General features: G+C 44.2%; 1 protein-coding gene across 1 annotated transcript; it reads right to left on the bottom strand.

The window, feature by feature from the left end:
* Positions 1 to 2,026: 2,026 nt before the first annotated feature.
* On the bottom strand, positions 2,027 to 22,014 carry LOC143315045 (protein phosphatase 1H-like). Its single transcript, XM_076722467.1, has 10 exons — positions 21,476 to 22,014; positions 15,609 to 15,798; positions 13,643 to 14,014; positions 11,368 to 11,480; positions 11,052 to 11,136; positions 9,444 to 9,562; positions 6,043 to 6,106; positions 4,948 to 5,055; positions 3,058 to 3,209; positions 2,027 to 2,782 (listed from the first exon to the last, which is right to left on the bottom strand). The coding sequence occupies exons 1-10, from the start codon at positions 21,709 to 21,711 to the stop codon at positions 2,635 to 2,637; spliced, it is 1,587 nt and encodes a 528-aa protein (XP_076578582.1). The 5' UTR covers positions 21,712 to 22,014; the 3' UTR covers positions 2,027 to 2,634.
* Between the last annotated feature and the right edge of the window lie 254 nt (positions 22,015 to 22,268).

Below are 22,268 nucleotides of genomic sequence, written 5' to 3'. Positions count from 1 at the left end.
CCTTCCCCAAAAATTGAACTCTTCCTCTAACAATGGCTTCCTCATCCTGGCACGGCACCATTTCCATTTGAACTTCTTTGGACTCATTATAAAATAAGGAGACGTGTTTTCACAAGTCAGAACAGCAGTGCTACTCCAAAGCTCTACATATCCACTGCTGAGGAAAGTCAAGTCAAGTCGAGGACTTGACTATTAAAACATGCAATGGAATCGCTTCTCATCTCCTGCATGTTCACCCAGTGTGGCTGGCTGAGGAGTGTGGCCTGCACGAACACAGAATAATTATGTAGGGAGGTGGCGAAAAAAAAAAACACATGCATGTCAGTTTCTGAGGCCGCGACACTATTTTCAGACAAACTGAATTCTTCATGGTTGCTCTTCTTTCTGAAACCCCACAAGTGGGGGAAAAAAAACACATGATTTGGTTTCGTGTTACCCTCTTCCGTTCCGTTTTTCCCTTCCTTCACCATCAATCGCACCCTTAGCTCTTGTGCTAAACGTCGGGGATGCTAAATAACCTTATAAATATATGCATGGTCTCTGCACATTTACAAACAAATAACATCAACACTAACTCTTAGATACATTACGGAAATACAAATTCAGTCCATATAAAAACAAACAGCAGTGTAAACCATTGCACCGTCGCTCATGTTCCCGGGCCTACAATATGTCACTGCATGCACTGACACACAGTAAATCACTACATCCAAACATAGCATAGTGTTACTCCCAAACCTGTCCCTCTGAAGACAAATGTGATCCGCGTCGCGCATCTAAAGCTTATGAAACATGCAAAACATGTCAAAGCAAAAGAAAGCTTTCAGGGTGTTTTTCTCTGTGAAACTTTTCTTCACCATGACGTCGATAGTGTTTTCATTATTTTTTAAAATCACAATTAGAAATTTAATTTAATCCTCCCTGCTGCAGGGAATATTTGTCTGTTTGTCATTTCATAAATCACGGCTCCTTGGCTAATGATACCGGTCAGCCTAAAGTGCAAGTACGCTGACGTACAATTAATCACATCTAAGGTTTATTCTGATGAGGTTATTTTTCAATTGGAAAAACTCAAATTCGCAGTTTCCCAGCGTACAGTTTAGCTTGTATGAAATAGTTCCTGACAGGTAACTTAGTTAGTTAGTCTTAGTTAAATGAGAGGATTGTCACCACTCTCGTATCTGTGCATTCAATGGGACACTACAGACAAGAAACTGTTAGCTTAGCTTAAAGACTGGAAGCAGGAAACAACTAGCCTGGCTGTCCACCAGCACATAAGCTAACATGTAGTATGTCATTTGTTTACAAAAGAGATACAACATATTCATTTAGAGGTTTTAAAGGGCTTTTACCTTTGGACAGAGCAAAATGAGCTATATCCCGCCTGCTTGCAGTCTTTAGCTAAGCTAAGCTAACCTTCTCCTGGCTGTAGCACACATATGAGGGTGGCACTGATCTTCTTAGCTAACTGGCTAGCTTCTTAGCAAGCCCCGCGTCAGTTAATGAAATACCCAGCCAAGTTAAAACACCAAAACCATGGCTGCTAACCAACAAACTGATTGAGTGCTTTTTTTGGAGATTGATTTTTAGTAGTATTTTTGAATTTTAAGACTCAAAAATGTTCTTGTCACAACCCGTATCAAGCTATGTCCCCTCTGTGGATCCATGCACGCTCTCTCCACAGTAAAAGTGATGCCTGATCTGCTTTGCTACTATAACTTCAGGTCCTCGTCTCCTTCCCTCTGCGTCCACACTGGTCAGTTGTGCACTGTCTGAGAAAAATGAAAAACGACTGCACGTGAAACAGAGGCAACTTTCCATGTGACAACTGATTTCAGGTTTCCGGGGCTCGTACCAGCCAAAATCTCTGCGTGCGATCAGTCTGTAATCTGAAAAGCAATCTGGAAGCAGTTCTTCAGCAAGTGAACCCTTCAAAGCCACACTGTGGCAAACAGAAAACGCAGCTGACCTGTCAGCTCCGTCCATGGTCACGAGACGAAGGAGGGTTTTTTTTCCTTTCTTTTTTACAAACAAGTTGACAGTACAGTACAGGAGAAGGGGGGGGGGGGGGGGCTAAAGGAGGAGGAAGAGGAGGAGCCAAGTATTGTACAGCACTGCAAGGACAGACAGAAAGAAAGACAGAAAGAAAGAAAGAAGGAAAGAAGGAAAGAAAGAAAGAAAGAAATGAAAGGTCTTTTCTTCACTTTGGAAGTGCATTCGTCTATTTTAGCTGTCACATCTCTGCAGAAGTTCAGGGGCATCCTGGAACTGCTCTAACTAATACTCAAGATATTCCCATCACTTTCATCAACGGGCCAAATCATTTCTTTTGATTCACGACAAATTAAATTACCAAATGTTTGTGTTGAGGCTTTAAAAATCAACAAAAGTGCTGACTGTTGTTCCCCTGAGCAGCCAAATGTGGTGGCTGACCAATTCTGAATTCCTATAGAGATGTGAAACAATCTAAATATCCAAATATTAGTATATCCTTGGTCTGAAGAAGAAAAGAAATGTGCAAACAGCACTAAGGAGGCTGAAGGGGGAATCTCAGTCCAGGACTAATCAGCCCTGTTGGTTTAAGAGCCTACATGCCCTTCAGGTCCTTGAACCGCAGCATCTCTGCCGGGCTCCTCAGGGCTGACGGTTGCCATACATCAGCGGTATGATGAAGACGGAGATGTCATCTCCGGAGCCCAGACGCTCATTGGTGATCCGCCAGCCTCGGTCCCGAAGGACGCCACGTGCTCGCATCACCAGGTCTTGTGCTGCCATTGTATACCTGGACAACAGAGGAAACAATAATAAAACCCATAACCACTGAACTGTGAGTTGTTTTATACTATGTGGCACAACAGGCCATATTGAGATGAGAAGATATTGGCCCTGATCTGCACTGGTGAGACAAAATTTCTATTTCTGACTTTATCTGCAGATATAATAAAAAGTGTGAAAATTATGTGAACTGGTGGCCAAAGCTAGAATTTATCCTTGATAGGGAAGCAATGCTTGTTAAATAAAAGATGCAACACGGTGGCACAATTCACAGCAGCAGACCTGTGCAGGTCGTCAGGATCACAGTTGGCGAGGAACGTGGTGACGGCTTCGGCTACTTCCTGGTTGGAGAGGACGTCCCAGAGGCCGTCGGTTCCCATGACCAGAACATCATCAGCGCCATGCTCGTACTGCGTCAGGTTATACACCTTAACCTGCAGGCCAGAGCACAACACGTGAAGGGTTTCATTAAAAATACTCATTGTCGCTCGACATCCTGAAGCTTCAGATCTTCAAAACTTGAGCAACTGAAGCACTTTGGTCGATCTTTCCACAAAGCCCCTGGAGCCGATCTCAACTGCATGAACCTTTGCTTTTCAGCCACGCTGTCTTGCGTCAGCTGCTAATTCAGCATATTTGAGGGACTTCCTTTCATAGGCCTCTTTCACTGCATCCTCCCAGGGCACAGTAAGCTCAATAATGTGCACTCTGCGAAGCGAGGGGGACCAAAGCACAAGACCTGACCTAAGATTTGTGTTGGCGATCTCTGGTGGAAAATGCAACTTCTTGTCTAGGCCAACCAACAAGGTCCAATCTCGTGCCTCCCCTGTCTTCTGCCAAGTTGGTCTGCTTCAGAGTACTGAAGCGGTTGACTGATCATTGGTTAGAGGCTAAAAATACTGATTGAAAATGTATATAAAGAACATTCTAGTGTCATTCTGATTCTGTGATCAAAGTCACAAATGTGTTTTCCTATTGCTTCTTTTTCTGTTTGATTTAAAACTTTTCCTTACATTTCTCACATACTGGTTGTTTTCATGTTTTCTGTGTAATTATCGTGGTTTTTCTACTCTGCTTTTACACATGCGGCAAAAATAAGTGAAACGAGGCAAATTTTAGCTAAAGAAAAGTAAGCTCAGAAACTGGAACAATAACACTCGAAATTCTACGGTTATGCAAAAGTGAAGGAGTTCTTTCAGCGGCTGGCAAGTTCAAGGACACTCAGGTATCTGAACCATATTGAAATCTATACTGACACAGCACAGTGCATGGCATTTTCACAACTTAATGAATTCAATGCAGTTTTCATTCACTGAGAGCATCTCAAGAAACCACTTGAGAGCCTTTGGTAAGAGGTGAAAGTTGTGTCTGTGAGAAAAAGAAAGAGACACAGACGGAGACACAGAGTGCTGAGAGGAGTTGAGTCTTCCACGTGAACCTGGCGTGAACCCGGGTATTAATGAATTAAAGATCAAGCACAGAGCTGTGGGAGGAAAAATGCAAAACTCTATAAGACAAACTACATCAGGAGATGAAAGCGCTTTGAAAGCCGTGCCAGACAGTCAGACAGGTGAGCTCAAGTTCTCCTGCTGCAGAGGACCTCGCTCAGACAGAGATGCAGCAAAATGCTACCTCCAGTGACTGTAGTGCAGATATGCCAGGGGTAGAAGCAGGGTGAGCCATGTGACAGGCATACGCAACATCATTCATGTGACAACACAAGGTAAGCAAAGAGGCTGGCGAGAAGAACTAGAATGAACGGAGAAAGCAAAAGAAACGTGTGCAACATCTGATCCGGCTCGTTAAGAAGTCTGTAACTGTCCCAGCTACAGGTCACAACCCCCCGTCTGAGGAATTAAATCTTTAATATAGAATATAGAGAATTCTCTATATTCTATATTAAAGATTTAATTCCACTTGTCTTCTTGCCAAGAGTTAAATAAGAAGATCGATACCACCCTCATATGTATCGTAAATTTGTAACCAGAGCCAGCAACCACATTAGCTTAGCATAAAAAATGACACTCAGCACTGGCCCGCTGTCACCAAAGGAACCAACATGTCCTACACTGATGAGGTTTGATCCCACCAAATCTCACACACTGAGCCTTTAAACTTTCTTTGTAGTGATCGAACGTGCGTCAGCAGGCTATTAGCAGTGCTGGCTCTTACCTCAGGGCAACAGGAAAGGAACGGTTTGATGTAGATGTTGGAGTCATGAACCTTGAGGTCATGGTCACCGAGCCCTCGGGTCACACCGATGGTGGCCAACACCCGTGCCTGCAAAACACCGAGTGGCTTAGTTTGGGTTTCTTATACATTTCTGTCAGAGTTAAAAAAAAAAAACAGGGCTTGTCAGTTAGTGAATAATGAACATATGGATGTGAAAATGGCGCCATACTGACTGACAGTAACCACAGTGGCAGTGTTTCACCCTGTTACCTCCCAGTCACAATTTACAACAGCAGTGGGCGGTGGAGCCGGTAATTTCTCACAGTGCTGTTGCAGTAAAGCTTTGCATTTTGGGGGGGAAATGTGTTTGGTGGTGCATGAAACAAACAAATATCACAACATGTGATGCTGTTCTGAGGTCTGTGAGTGCGCTGAAACTGTTATTTTCCTATTCCTTTATCAAATTCTCTCTCGCTACTCCGCCGCTCTTTTATCGCTGCGTGAAAACTCTTCTTCCTGTCTGTTCTCTGAATTGAACAGCTATTCATCAGACAACAATGGCGCCGTGTGGTCGTCAGGCGCCGTTCTCCTCTCCGGTGGAGACTCCCGTTTTCGCCTCTCTTCGCATCAAACTGAACTGATTGAAAATATGAAGCAAACACGACGCGTACTGAGAACTTGAAGCGCTTTGTGCAATTCATTTGGAGTGTTTGCAGTTTTCCGTCTCTTCTGCTCATCTCTCCCCTGCCGTCCCGGTGGGAATTAACTTCGCTTCTCAGAGAGACAACTGTCATCTCCCGAGTGGTGTGTGTCTGTCTGAATGTCCGTGTGTGTTAGATGTAGCTACTGGAGTGAAACAGATGGACCGTCTGCTCTCCCTTCTAGTGAGGGTGCACACTGACACACACAGGCACACTGTGTGTTACTCGCACATCAGAGACCAAGCGTTCGCCCACACTCTGGGTGGCTGGCAGGCATGTAGTGCATGTGTGTGTGTGTGTCAGACTGACAATGTTAGTGGGAGTGATTTTCTCTGCAGTTCTGAATTCTAGAGTAGAGGTACAGGACTCAGAGTCGACACACACACACTCTCACCTTTTTCCCTTCCCCGTATATCAGTGGAAACTTGAGATCTTCATCCTCGATGGTCTTGTACGCCCTGCGTTTGAGGAGAGGGAAGAAAAGCAGACCAAGACAGTGAATGGATCTTTTCACTGTCTGACACATACGTTCACACACAAATACACACACACTTTAAAAAAGAGGTAAGTAGACCTTTGAGATCTCTCTTAATTATACTATCTTAAACGTTTTCCCTTTGGCTTCACGGCAGAGTCAGCAGGTCCTAACACCTCTCCCTCAGGTGCCTCATCACCATCCAGATTTAACATAACACACTGCCAAGAGTCCTTGACCACATCTGGGCCCCTTTGTCCCTTATTCACCATCTCAACATCTGGAAGGGGAGCTCACTTCCAAACCTCATTATTAACCTCATTCACTAATATAGTTCATTCACTAATTGCTGTTACTCTCAGCTTTTACGAGGCGTTGAGCGTCTTTCACAGCCTACAGCTTTGCAGTTCACTCACACTGCTCTCATTCACCACATTTCTAGATACAGCAGGTGTTCACTATACACTGCTGTAACTGCAGACAGACAAAGTTAGCAACAAGCTGGTGAATGTAGGAGAATTTAGCACCTAGCTCGGCAGATATTTACCTCAATGTGGTGGAGACAAAAACGGAGCTAAAAGGAGAGTTAATAATGGACTGACATTCACCAAGTGACCAAAAATGTATCTCCAAATGAATGCTATATTTGCTCTGTGTCTGCTGCCCCCAAGTGGTCAAAATGTTTACTGTGTCTGCTTTAAGTTCTGCATATTTTTTCTTGTGCTGTCCTACACGATTAAAGATGTAACTTAGCAATTTAGTACTGAACGTTCAAAAAGTTTGGGGACTTGTTGGAGTACTTTTGTTAAAAATGTGTGTCCCCAAGCCTAAGCGGAGATATAACCCTGCCTCATATCCAGGAACACTCCACGATGAGCAAACCGATCTCGATGAGTTAATATGGTGGAGTCCTTTCATTTTTCGTGTTTGTCAGTTATACCTCTTTTGAATGAAACACACTTCTTTTCCTTTCTACTTGCTCTTGCCCGGCCCTTTTTAAAAAACACGTAGGTAGGAAACAAAGCCACTGCTGTCCTTGTAGGTTTTGATCCTGTGTCTCATTGCAAGAACGTCTCTCTGGAGTGCAATAACAAGCGCTTTCGCTTCTGAAAAATTTAGCGAGCCAGCAAACACAAGCAACAACAACAAAAAAAAATGAGTTCAGGAGTGCGCAAATGGAAGCAGAAGATCTGAGAATACACTTAGAAATGGAGCTTTGAAGTCAGACTGAAAGACTCCATGGCTGACGCTGATGTACTTAAACTAGATAGATTAGACTTGGCGTCACCAGTCAATGGAGAATATCAACTTCAAACAGCTTCATATCTGACCAAGGTTTGCCGAGGCTGTCAGTCCACGTCTCTCTCCGCCCATTTGTCTGTCTCAAAAGCGAGACGTGTACTTTCCCCGACCTGAATGCAACATTCTCTCTCTGCCTGGCTCTTTTCCCTTGTGCCTATGCGCCGCAGAGGTGCAGATACAATTTCTTCATCCATCAGGCACCCCAGCATCCCTGCTCATCAAACTTAACACCTCTGATAAAGAGAGAAACAACAGTGAGTCACACACTGCACTAATTTATCTTCCCACTGTTTTATCTCGGACGTTCAGGGCTGCCAAATGAGAACGCTCATTTTCACTGTTGTCGTACTTTGCATTTCACAGTTCTGCACGTTGAGAGCTAAAAAAAAAAAAAGAATTATGCCAAACATGGAAGGTTTTACTGCTTTTCTCTGTTCTGTATTAAAACGTGCTTGAATGTTGGACTGTTGTTGGACAAAACCAGCAATATGAAGACATGTTGGCGAGTATTTTGGCCCTTGTGGAGGTCAATATGAACAATGCCTTGCTCAAGGGCAGCCAAAAGCAGATTCCGAGAAGGTTTTGGGAAGATTACGCTGACTTACTTCCAATTGTTTCCTTTATATTTACCCTAACCCTAACCCTAACCACTACCTGCCTAACCCTAACACTTAAACTAACCTTAACTTAAACCTAACCTTACCTTAACCCAAGTGTCCACCCTAAAACTGAACAATTTACGTCATGGAGACTTTTGTTTTGTTCCCAAAATGAAGGCAAATCACCACAATATGACTGTGCAAACAGATTTATGTCCCCACAGCATGAGTATGAGTACACAAATACACACACACACACACACACATACACATACACACACACACGCATAGGCACCAACATAGTGGTCTATATATCAGCACAGCATGTCAACATGGCCTAAATAAAGAGAGTCAGATGGACAGCTGGAATAAAGGACTATGTCATTACTTTATTGAATAACACTAAGCTGCACAGAATGCCTGTTCAAATTCAGAATGTTTACTTGTTCCCTGATCATAATTTCTAACTCAAACAATATTTAATTTCTGCAAACATCTTGTATGCAAGTTTTTGTTGAAAAATGTATTTAACATGTTGCATTTGTAAACTTGGACTTGACTTGTGTTAAATGAAAAAAAAGGTTGTATAGAAAAACACGTCTAAAGCTGCTATAATCAACATTTCTGTGTTAGCAATGGATTAAATGACTGTGTGGAACGGCAGCAATAACTAAAAACACAAACAAAAGTCGCTAATTCTTTATTTATCTGTAGTTTTTTAACGCCCTCATGTAACACAGGCTAGCAGCGCTAACCAAACGTGAAGTAACCGTCTGAGAAATAGACAAAATACATAAAAATGACTCGCTTGCTTGGATGTGAGCAGAAACAACAGCAGCCTGTGCAGTGGCACATCCCCGGCTGGCACGGCTCTGCTCCTGAGGGCTGGTCTTATAGTGAAATATACATCACACAGCACCACACACACAGTGCTGTATGTGCCTCTGTGTGTCTGAGTGAGAGCGAGTGTGTCAGTAAAAGCACATCTCATTACTGGCTTCCACTGCCACCACAGTCAAACAGCATGGTGCCTCGCTAACCCACATAACGGCGCGCATGCAGGATCATCTCTGCTGTATCATTATATCATATCAGCTCAGGCCGCTCCCTCATTAGCTCTCTGCTGGGCTCCTCGGCGCTCACTGTATAGATGAGTGTAAGTTGCAGTAAAGGAGGGAAAAGGGAGTGATAGAAGCAGCGGACGAATGAAATCTTCTTCAGATTATTGTTTCATTTAAGTTGGCTGCAGCTGGAGAGGGCTGGAGTTTGCCCTCCCAGGTTGCATTAGCTGGTTTCATTTTACAGGTATGATTCATGGCAAGGCCGGCCAGTCACCGCCAGGAACTCATTTTACGGAGGCAGGGGTCTTTGTCTGCTCATTGAAAATAGGGTGTAAAAGAGAAAATGAAAAAGACTTACCATCCATTCATGGTGAAATCTCTGTAGAGCATCCTCTTGCCGACCTCCTTCCTCTGAACTCTCCGGGGAAATTCCAGGTGCGTGAACTCATTTCCTAACAGGTGAGGCTGCATGAAGCCCTGGAGGACAGACAATGATGGTCTTCAAGTCAGTCAGGCAGATAAATGTGGGGCAGATTTGCAGATCAAATGGAAGTCATCTTCCATCACAGGGGTGGCCGACGTGGCCCTAAAATAATATTGTGATATTTCAGGGTATTTCTGCGATAACTGACGACAAACCACTTCCACACTACTTTAGTGTAGAACTAATTGATCCACCGTGGAGCTGGCAGCAGCGCTACTTTCACTTTCAGCCATGCTTGTTGCTGTTGTGCAGAACAGTATGACATCATTACATCAACAAGTCGGAGCATTACCATTACCACCGTGACTGATTTGACTGGTATTACTGAGAACCATGTGATGAGGCACACCCCTTTACCCCATCACTTTATTTTTTTGTCTGCTGCCGCTTACTGCGTATGAGCCTGACTCATACTGGAGTTTTGAGGCTGATTATAAATGACATTGGAGAGAAAATTCTATTCTGTTCATTTTCTAGAGCCTTGACTCATAAATAAACCAGTTTATTCACATACTGGGCCGAGCACTCAAATCGTCTCCTTTCATTGGTCAAGGCTGTGGTGACTGACGTGCGTTGGAGCTGTGAAGGCTCGGAGTGATGATTGAGGGGTGGAGTTGAGGTCAATATAATCACTGATAACAAACACCTGCTTGACACATGCGCTGAGGAGGACAGAGCCTCTACTGGTTGTGTTTGTAGCAGACAATCTGCGAGTGCTCACCCTTTGTGTGAATTCAGCGCTTTTGTTGCAGGTTGGTAGCACCTTAAAGGATTTCAAGAAACTTCATATAAAGGTAACATGTACAGCATGTTCCTTCCTTTGTTTCACATGATGTAAAAAAAATCTGAGCAGGATATAATGGAAACACTGTTACCTCACACATACCTCTGCATTTCTGTGCTATTTCTCCTCATTTACAAGCAGACACACTGATACTGATATATCTGTGATAAGATAAAATGCTCCACTTCACTCTTTCTTAATCCTGTGTACACAGACATCTGTGCAGAAAGAAAAGCACTCGGTGACGAGCTTTCAACTGCTTCCTACTAAAGTGCGCATTGTTTATCCAAGCGCCTGTGAGACATTTATTCATGAAATCAAAAGGGAGCATGGAAGTGCAGACACATGAGTCACTGCGCATTGCCACCGACTATAAAAAGGTCAATCACAGCCAGCTATTCTCAGCTGACAAGCTTGTTGAGCTGTTTCGCAGCTCTACAGGAAGTTGATGGACTTCAAATGTCTTGCTGATCGTGTTGCTTGTTGTGTGAACACACAGCGAGAAACTGGCTGACAACAAGCACCGAACCTCTGGTCAACTCAATAAACTGAGCTGAAGTACCGGGGGTGTCCGCTTGCTGACTGTGTGGACAGTGTGTAACTTTAGGTCGGCTAACATGGATTTCTGTGATAACCTTTTTACATATATTTGTAAGGACTTTAGACTAAAGACCAGACGTCATACAGAGTTTTCTTACCAGGAACTGGAGCCGCTGTCGTTCTGATTCTGGTGTGAACTCCGTGGACATGGGAATGATCTCATTGTTTCTGATAATGATGGCCCTGCGGACACAGAAAGAGGTGAAAGTAATGCACATGCAGCCTGTATTTTCAAAAGAACGAGCAGGCCGAACATCTCGCTGCCTCTGCCCCGGCATGTTCATTCTGTCACAAAGTGGCTCGGGGAATGTGACGAGGCAAGAGATTAATTTCAAACAAACCTAATTCATTCTGTTTTAATCCTGCTGCTGTGCAGACCCTTTCACTGCATGAACAGAAGATAAGCATACACACCTGCTGTCACCTGCATTCCCAACGTATAGTTTTCCCAGCAGGTAAACCACAGTGAGGGCAGTGCATCCTCCTGTAATGTTATAGACTTGCTTCTCCTTCTCAATCTGGGCATCCTGGAAAAGGCAGAGATGGGGGGGGGGGGGGGCAGTTTTGTCAGTCTTTAATAAAGCATTGCTTAAGAAGACAAGAGATGAAAAGCTTTAAAAACCCACATCCGCCCATATGTGACAGTAAAAATGAAGACACCAGTCAAAATCCACACAGCAAGCAGCCCACACGGACATAAGTCTGGGCCTTTGAGTCAATAACATAACATGATTATAAGGTTGAATGGTAAAGATGCAGAGAATTAAGAGTTTTTTGGAAAGACAGACGATATGTCGGCATCGTTGTGGACGACTGATCAGTTTCACCTAAATGGCCTCATGTAAGTTCACACGAATATGTCTTCTGCGAATTATAGAGACAGTGATCTGTGTTTTTCTTATGTGTTCTTTTCCTGCAGGTTCTCCAGGAGTCACAGTCTGAACTGATGCAGTGATCGTCTCCTTCAGAGAGCGTCAAATCGAATGTATGAGTTCTTCTTTTTCCACAAGGGAAAGGGTGGCGGGGTTGATCTGGGAGGAGCTTTCTGTGGTCTGTTAAATCTGGGTACCGCGGGGTCCAGCTTGAGCAGCGTGGGTTGTTTTCCATTGCCATCTAGTGGTAATACTGGGTAGACTTTGGCTTGTGAAGGAGCATAAAAGGCAAGAGAAATAACGAGGAAAGACAAAACTGAACAGTATAAAAGACTTTCTGTTTGATAAGATGTGGGCTGCAGATCTCTGTAAAAGATCAGACTTTGGGACACATTTGATAACATACAAAAAACTGACTGTCCTGTAGCTGCTTCTGCAATAACAGACAAACATTTCGGCTAAGTGCCTCGAATTTAACAGCAAATTATTTGAGACATAATTTAGTCAGATGCTGCCTTTGAACTTGACAGCGAGACAGAAATCCACGGCCTCGTGTGCACGGCTGAGTGGCATTTAGCCAGCAGCATTCATTTCATAACCCAGCTCTCTGAGGCCAGATGTCTAAATAAACTGTAAGCAGAGAAGCGAAAGGTCAATCATCTCTCTGTGCAAGTGCGTGTGTTGGTGAATATGTGGTCAGAATATTCGTAAGTGCAGCATCCGTCATATTGTGAAAGCAAATACAAGCAGGGATTCAGCAGCTGATAGCAGCTTTTGTTTATCGGTGCTTATTTGCATGTGCTGGCTCCATTACGAACTAAATTTCCATATCGTGCAAATGTTTACTGCGTACACATGTGTTGCTGCAGCAAAAATATACAGTTTTATATGTCATGTACTCCAGTGGTATTCATTTTCTTCAAATAAGAAAAAATGGAACTCATGGTGAGACAATTCCAAGTCTTTCCTACGCAAATTAAATAGATCAACACACTGAATCAGCTATCTAACAACACAAACACAAACATCTGTTGAACAATGAATGCACAGAACGAGGACCTTAAAACCCGTTCATGAAGTATCAACACCTCTAATTTCCTGCTATGACACATCAAACTATCATAGCAGCCTGAATATCTTAAACCTGCAGTGTGTTTTGTCCCCCCCTTCATAAACACTGTCGGCGTGCTTATGCTGCCACGAGCTCCGCCACGCCTCCTCGTCTCCTCTCTGCTCCATCCTCCCGCCTGTGACCGGGAAATCGATCGGTTTCAAGCCCTGAAATGCTTCTAGGGGCGAGAGGAGGCTTGCTGGAAGGAGCAATGAGTGAGCATGCAGTTTTATACCTTGCGGAAGTCTTTACGGCACCAGTGACGTATGAAAGAAGTGTGACACACAGCTGGAATATACAAACAATATCGGGAACAGGACTCTATGAAGTTTTCCTTTTGTACTCATAAGTTGTAGACGTTATTCACAGGCTCGGTCAAACTTTCTGCCCTTCACCGTCTTGTGTGTCGCCAATCAGGCTCTGACAACCCAATCATTGCTGCTTGACATAAAAAGCATCACTGCTAGTGCACCAGAGCGGAAATGTCACCCAGGACACCAGACTTAAAAAACTCTTTTATATAGGTGGTACAGATGAGGGTCAGACAACTGATCCCTGCAAGAAGATAATGAACAACCTCAGAGCACATTCCTCTAGCCTCCACCAAAATCCTAAATGATGCATGACAGAGTGAATCCAGTGAGTGTGAAAGCATCATCAGGACGGGTGGACTAAAATTTATCCCGACCTTGCGCCTGTCTCTCACCATCTCTTTGAAGGCGTTCTCTATGGCTCCTATCACCAGGCTCTCATGCTGGATCTTCTTCTCAGTAAAGAAGCGCGGCGGAGGCGGGGTGCTGCACGGGGACCCCGGCGCACCGGCGGCCCCGCGCAGCGAAGCGGCCCGGGTCAGGGCTCGGTGAGGGACCGGGGTGTTTCCCTGGAGGTAGGGGTTGTTGTCGGGCTCCTCGCCCAGGACGGTCGGGGGCAGGGAGGCCAGGTTGCGTAGGATCTCGATGACGGCCTGCAGCTGGCAGGCGATGTGGTGCTGCAGTAGGCGGGAGGCGACAACTGCTGCACCTGAACCAGCGTGGCCGTCAAACAAGGCCCAGTAGTGGAACACCAGTCCTTCACTGTCCTGCAGGCACACATTCAAAACGCAGATTTATGTCATATCTGGTGACAGTGTCAACAGCACGCAAAGCAACAACTCAGTTAAACATAATCACATCCAACCACACCGTCATGAGAATAATGATAAAGGGATTATAGTTTCTTTAGCTCAGAGCTGCATATCTTCACACCCACCATCTGCCTGTCACCACCAGATCAGAGTTCACACGGAGAGGATCCATAAGACGATCAGAACCACTATTTATTAAACTCACCAGTGGCTTTTAGCACACATACACAATGCTTTATATAGAGTCTGGAATGTCCCACAGAAATCATTATGGAGTTTTTTATAGCATGTAATTCCAGACTCAAGAACATTTTGCGGCTGTCCAGAAACATCTGTCTGACCTTAAACCACGCCCACATGTAACATACTTTTTTTCAAAGGCTGTAACTGGAAAAAGTCCTTCCAATTTTGACTAATAAAGTGTTGCTCTAACGACTATTTTGTTTCTTATGACTTTGTAACAGTTGGAGTGGAGCCCATTGACCACGTATTTACAAGGAAGAGAAGCCATTGCACAAAATGTCAAAACACTGCAAAGTTACAGTGGAAAATCTGCATAATACAGGCAGGACCAACGCGAGAGCCAAAGCAATAAATTCAACGCCCCGACTGGCTGTCAGCTAAAACAAAAGGGCAGTCCTTCCTAAGCAGCAACGAACTGTATTCCAATGAAAGCATTGCGTCGATGGGTTGGTCACTCCCTTGGAAAACAAGTAACTGTAAATCAATCCGCATCAAAGCTGATATGAATCACTGTTGATGGAAAAATGATCCGACAGCCTTTTTCATTTTGCAGTAATAAGAAAGTGCATTTTAATTACATTTTTGAGCTGATCATAAAACAACATAAGTACAGACGCAAATGACCCAAAACACCCCAATCGATCTAAATAACCTGACAAAAGTATGAAAAAACCTTCCTCCAGCTCATCATACCACACTCATGCTAAAATCGTGTAATTATTTTAATCAATTTGAAAAAAAGAAAAACCCATCAAGCTAAAGGACTGATGCTGCTTGTTGAATTTCTCATATGTGTGAGTCATCTCTGGGAGGAGAGACCCAGGAGAAAACATCATGACTCATCCTGTCCAGCAGTGAGTGGGAGCTGCAGAGGTCAGACCTCCTTCTCTCTGCAGGCAGGAACGGCGCAGGGGCCCCTCTCACACCTGGTCCGTGCCATCACACACTCTGCCTGGTATTACCTGACCTTAAACACACGTTAGCTCAATTCCTGACTGTACGTACAAGTTTCCCACGCAGCGCAGAGGGTGTATCCACTGACACAGATTACTGTGGACGCAAACTTTTGGAAGATCTGAATGAACTCCAAAGACGTGAGGTTCGTGGGGTGAGGGTTTAGTTACGATCTTCCTCTAAGAGAACATGTACTCTAACTGTTTACTACTGGGCAGCTCCACTCATTAGGTCACTGCTCACTGTGTATGCCTGTTTAGTGCATCATGCAGTATGCACGCTGTATACCCTTTGTGCATACACCAACATGTTCAGTGGAGTGTGTATTTACATGTATTAAGTGTCTTCTTACCTCTCCAAGCTTGCCGTGCTCCATGCGGAGCCCCAGGCCCTCTCCATTGGGAAGGGAGTTGCGTCTCTTGGCCGTGGGGGTTTTGCTGGGCGTGGACGGAGGGCAGTAGCTCATTGGCCTCCTCCTTGCTACCACCACCTCGCAGCAGGCCTGGTCCTCATTCAGCGCACTCTTACCAGCATTGATCACCCTGCAGTGACAGTAAATATCATATTTTAGCTCTGACTGTTAGCTTGTCTGCAGTCACTCGGAGGTCCCGTTACATAAAAGTCACATTTGGCAACACACTCTCGGGATTCATATTTTCCAGCTAAAATTTTGCTACAAGCAACAGATGCACCACTTGCTGTGATTTCCCAGTCTGACAGCTGTGGTCTGGAACAAGCGGCTGAATGAAAGCAGACATCTGATGCTTTCTGTTGGATGAAACGCTACTACAGTCTTTCACGGTTATTGTGGCTCACTGCAGGATCACAACAATTAGCCTGAGCCACAGCCTGAGGTTCCTATCTGTACGCCCAGTGAAGCATGTTTCATGTTCCTGATGAAGATCAAAGAGGAGAGCTCATTTGCGGTACTGCTCTGCTGGGAGGGTCCTGATGCATCAGGACAGTCGCTTCTGGGTGAAATAGATGTCTTTGTTTGTGTGTGGCTGTACATACAAAGCCCAAAGCTGTGTGTTGCCTTATTCATCTTTTGTGCCATATTCAACTAGGCAGACCACAGAGAGAGATGGAACCAAGAAGAGATGTAACCCAGTAACAATTAAAGACAGCTGCACAATAACCGTGTGAAAAATTCTATTTCTTTTAAGCTTTTTGGTGTTGTTGTCAAAATCAGCACAAGAGGGTACAACTCCTGAAATAGATGTATGAGCAGGGCTTTGGCCAGGATTTTTGATATACTGAGGTCATGAGTCTTTTCATGTTTGGACTAGACCTGAGCCTGATGCAGTTAATGTAAGCTGAGGCGCTGTGTTTGTGTTACCCCGCCACGCAATTGTTCACATGTCGCTACAAGGCTGAGTTCCCAGTCCTTCCTGTCATATCTCCTCAGAGCCCCCAAACCTTTTACATTTTACATCCCACGGCTTCGTTATCATCTGCATTGATGACTTAACTCAAATGCCTCTATAACTTCGATTTCCCTGTATATTTTCCAAGCCTATATTTTCACTAAATGAACTTGAAAGCACCATGTCAAGTTGGCTCGCCCAGCCAACGTGAGCGACCCCGACAAGAACCTGAACATCTTTTCTAAACTTTTGCCCGATCCATCGTGCTCGGGTCAGGCCAAGTTGATGTTTATGGTTTTACAGGTGCATTAAGCAACCCTGGAGACAGATAGTTGACTGTAGAGTGTCATTCAAAGGTTGTCAGATACCAACGCTTTGGGTTTCCCAGGTCATCAGATACTGGGGTTGGGGTGGCTGGAGTTGCTGAGGTATTTGACGAGCTGGGAAAGAGACTAAACAATCAACTATCTTTGTCCAGAATTGTTTACTGCACCTGTTAAATAAAACGTCTCAACACTTATCAAATGGATTGTCACAAACACCATCATCAAGCCAAAATTTCAGTTTGGTTCATGATCAAATAACCTACAAAACTAAAGATGCCTCCTCCATCAGCCTCTGCTGTACTTTGAGCTTAGCGCTAATTAGTAAATGTTAGCCTGCTAACACACTCAGATGATGAACATAGTAAACATTATACCTGCTGAACATCGGCATGTTTGCATGCTGACAGTAATATTAAGCTCAAATCACTGCTCAGAGCTGCTAGTGTGGCTGTAGACTTTTAGTCTTACATCAAATTGTACAATATAATTCCCAAAGGTTGCTAAACCCTCCAAATCCCTCCCAAAATAACAGAACATAACCTTGATGTCCACAATGTCAGCTGCGGCCCCGGCTATGAAAGTCGTCACATTACTTAAGACTTTTGTTCACACTGCAGTAACATTTTAAAGACCATAATCCTGTTTCTACCCACAACAACAACTGAGTAAAAATTTCTACATTAAAATTCTGGCACATAGCTTTTCTATGTCACCCAAATCTTTTCCTGGCTATCTCTGAAGTCATGAAACCTCCTGAATAGTACTTAATGATACTACTTGAGCCTCATATAAATAGTGAAAAAATGAGATCGTGGCGACAGCTCCAGTGAGACTGGCAAGTCTGACAGACATCTCCGGAGGGTGTTGTGAATGTGTGTGTGAGTTGAGAAATTGGTCTATTTATAGGCACAGACTGGATGTTTTCTGCTAGGCAGCATCATTGCCTGGTTCTCTGCCTCAAATGCTTCTTAAGCACAGACTGAAGGAGAGAGGTAGAGATACTAAGCAGAAGTCACACCATTTATGCATACATTGATAGCATGTACATGAGTATACATGTATGTATATATGTAATATTTATGCACATGAGCAGATCTGCATTTCATATCTGATTTTTCCAGTTTTTCCTTTGTTACAATGCGTAGTCCATTGCACCTGTGTGGACGTGAAAGAGAGGGATCAGTCTTCTTCAAAATGAGGCTATTCTTCATGTTAGACTATTAAAATCCTCTACTGAAACATGGTTAATTAGCCTCTGCTGAGGTTGAAAGGACTGTGGAAATACAATAACTATGCATATTTGCACACTGACAACTACGAATGGCAGCAACAAGTAAGAATCTGCACTTCAACTAAACCAATAGCTCCCATGAAGCACAGTGTATTCACTCAGGAACTGGTTGCCATGTTAAGTCTTGTGGTATCGAGGGAGCCCTTCAGCTGAAACTGTCACAACTTTGGTTAAAACGTGTCCTTCACCATGCTTGCATTGTGTAAAAGTCACCGTGTCCAGAGGGCTGGTCTTCGCTCTGATTACTCAGCTCGGCTTTGTTCCCACTGCAGCCATAATTACAGCAGAAAATGCCCTCTGAGTTATTACGGTCATAAAACACTCTGACGCATCGACCACTTTAGAGCTCGTTGATACACAAAAATCCTGGAAGCCTTTGTCTGGTTTATGTAATCTTCTGTCAGCAAACCCAGTAATGTGATGACCTGTGCATGTGTGTGTATGATGTGATCGCTCCTGATAATCCTGATAATTTTACTGTGTGTAAAAAATACGTTTACATGAACTTTTGAACCCGGAACGTAAAAACTATTAGCAAATCCGATGCTCATCCTTCATGACTACAATGCATTTAATAGGTTAAATCAATAGTGGATCATTCAGTGTTACTCTATTTCATGGTCGCTGCAGCTGCTACTATTGTGTGTGTGTGTGGCTGAAAGTGCTCTTGCTTCTAATTTGTCCTCGTTTCACCATTTGCAGGAAGAATGATAGTCATTTCAATTCCCTGCCAATCAAATTTTTGTTCCATTCGGAACAATTAGCTTTCCTCCCATTAGGAACAAAACCTAATTTTCCCCTCCATTGTCAGACATCTAATGCCCTCTTTGTTTCTCTACCCTCGGCAACAGATTCTGGGCCAGACATTGGCCCCAAGGATGAGATAATTATTTGGTGAAGCACAATGGCTCATAGCTTTGCATCTGTTTAACTCGCAACATCAAAGGAACAATAACAGCCAAAGAGCTACGAGTTAAACGCTAAAAGAGTCTTTCAAAAAGTCCAAATTTCATACTTTTCTTGAGGTTTTTGGTCAGAATTGCACTACCACCTGAATATATGAGATAAGAAAACAAAATGGCAAAACAAGAGTTTGAATGGAATTAGATAGTGTCCTTCACATGGAGTGTGAAACACTGGGTCCTTGATTCCAGACTGAGGTGTGAAGCAGACAAACACTTGAACTTAAAAACATTCGTTACACTTCTGCACTTACTGGTTTTTAAACATTCCAAACTCTTTATATACCAACTATTGCTCTGACTTACAGCCCCATGACACAATGTTTTAATACATGGAAAAAATCCATATATTGACAGGCCAGTTATGGTTGCTAAGATATGGCTGGACAGTCACAGTTCAGGAAGGGTCGATTGTGAACACCGTGACAGCAGATGTGACGACATGACTTTGAACTGTCTTGGATTTACCTTTATTCCACAAAGAGAAAAGAGCCAAAATGGCTGCTGTAATGACAACACAGGAGGCCTTAATTACAGATAAATGCTGACACGAGCTGATCTCATTAACCACACTGGTCCCAAAGAGACACTTCATGGCTGCTCTGAGTATCAGTGTGTGTTGAGTGTGTCTGTGTGTGTGTGTTAAAAAGAATAGAGACAGAAAACAAAAGGAACACGTGACCACAGATACAGTTTAACACACAAATCATGCAAACTTGTTAACGCTTTAATGAAACCGATACTGTGACCTGCTCATTCATAGTGATTGGGCTGTAGTGTGCTTGCAGACTTGCATACTGAGGAATAAATATTTTCCAAATCTCTCCAACTATTCAGGTATTATTCTGTTACAGTGGGAGAGAAGGAAGGGTGGGAGTAGTTCTAATAATAAATGTCTGTGAACAACCTTACAGGATTCAGAACGAGAGCAAGTTTCTTCAGTTCAGTTCAAAGGACCTTCACTTTACAGCAGAACTATTTAAAACTGCTCCGATGCAATCTCCTCCTTTTGAAGGGAAGCAGCAAAAAAATTCTTGAACACAAACGCATCACGGGCCGCAGCAATAACTCTGTGTTGAGCGATCTGGGGACGTTGAAAGGTTTTCGTCTTCCTTGTGTCTTAAGCGCGATAATAGTGAAGTAATAGTAGAGTTATTCAGCAGCTATGCAATAACTATTTGGCACTTGAGTCCAGATTTGGTCCGTGGTTACTACTCAATATTCTATAAGACTTATTGTGAAATGTTAACCACACAGGTCACTGTTATCAGGGTGGAGACGGGGCGACGTTTGGGATAAATTAACCCAGGGTGGAAACAGTTCCAACAGCTGAGCAAACAACACACACAGCAGATACTTCTGAGCTGCCTTTTCCTCATTTTTTCCTCCGCAATGAACAAATCTAATCATATCACGCATTCTGTGTCAGGCGTAGGTTTTACGTGTCTGTCATGTATTGTTTTTGACTTACTGTATTCAACAGAATGACACAACCAGATGTCTACTGTGCCATGTATCATGCACAACAGTGGTGCAATAATGACAGGAGACGGGCTCACAAACCGACTGCTGGCATTTCTCATGTCATAATTAGGTATTACCATTTAATTTTCCACAGGACTCAGGAATTCTCCTCAGTATGAAACCTCAGTATCCTTCCAGGGTTTCTCTCAGCTTCTCTATTAGTGCCTGAGCAAACTTCTGTGGAACATGTGACATGATTGTGCTGCTCTGCTGATTGCTCTACATGCAGAGAGAGGCAGCCATGATGGACATAAGCAACAACAAACCCTTCACTTAACTGCATTTAAAACCACTCAGCAGTCCAGAGTCAGGAAGGCCAAGCTACAACGCGAGGCTGCATCTTTATGAACTGGCTTCCTGCAGTAAATCAACTGAAGGCTGCTCACATGCAATCACACACTGACACACAGCCAGCCATAAGTAGAGCCTAGCTGCAGACTAATTCCCAGATGCTGCTGGTAGAAGGTGCATCATCCTCTTGCACGAGAAGACCAGCTTGGGCTGTGATCCTTTGGATGAAAGCTGTCATCCATTTCTACCAGCACGCACTTTCAGTTTGACACAGGAGGTGGATGTATAGGTGACAACAGGTGCAGCCAGAATACCTGCCTGTTTACTTGAACCTGGTGATCACCTGGAAGCACTTATTGGGCCTCCTCAAAGTAGATGCTTCACACTGAGTACCGCTGCGATGACACCTGAAAGACAACAAGAGCCGCTTTGAGAGCAGCTGCTGTCGGGTTACTTACTCAGCGTATCCGGTGGCCCACGGTAATCTCCTGGTTTCCTTCAGGATGAGGATGGGCCGGGCTATGTGGTCCGCGGAGCACTCGATCTCATCCGGGGACAGTCCTAGGAACTGAGGTCTCATGTACGGGAATTTCAGCGGCAGCTCAGCGCCAGTGTTGCTCCCTCCACCGGAGCCGCCCCCGGCCATGATTCCACCCATGAACCCTGCCACGGCGGACTTGACCCGGGTGAGCATGTTGGTGGCGCGTCGCGGCGGGGCGTCCGTCGGCCGGTGCGCGGCGCCGCGGCTCCCTTTCCCCGGATTGCCCCCCAGCTCGACCGCGCTGGTCGACGACAGGCTCGATGGAGAATAAAGAGGCGGCGGCGGCGGAGGAAGAGGAGGAGGAGGAGGAGACCCTCAGATGGTTAAAGCTTCATTCATTCAGAGCAGAGAGCCGCAGCCGGAGGGGAGGATGATGAAAACAGCAATGATGCTTTAAGTAAAGCCCTGCACACCCCCATGGAGAGTCATTGATAACGACTCGGCCGACGTGAACGCGGAAATACACAGAAGATTATCGGGTCATGTGATGCAACCATGGACGCACACTGCAAAAAATGTTCCCTCCGTGTCTGGTCTCCGGGTTCGTGTACTTGGAAACTGGAATTATAAAGAAATACTACATACAAAACTACACACATAAAGTAAAGTACAATATGCAGCAGTGTCAGGTTGTTGTTGTTTTTTTTTTTTTTAATTTTAATACATATATGTAATTTGCTGCCGTTTGCCAGTGTGAATTGTTACCAAAC

The sequence above is a fragment of the Chaetodon auriga genome, chromosome 22 (assembly GCF_051107435.1).
Source record: "Chaetodon auriga isolate fChaAug3 chromosome 22, fChaAug3.hap1, whole genome shotgun sequence".
In the NCBI taxonomy this organism is placed as follows: Eukaryota; Metazoa; Chordata; class Actinopteri; order Chaetodontiformes; family Chaetodontidae; genus Chaetodon; species Chaetodon auriga.
This window is presented reverse-complemented; position numbering and strand designations above follow the sequence as displayed.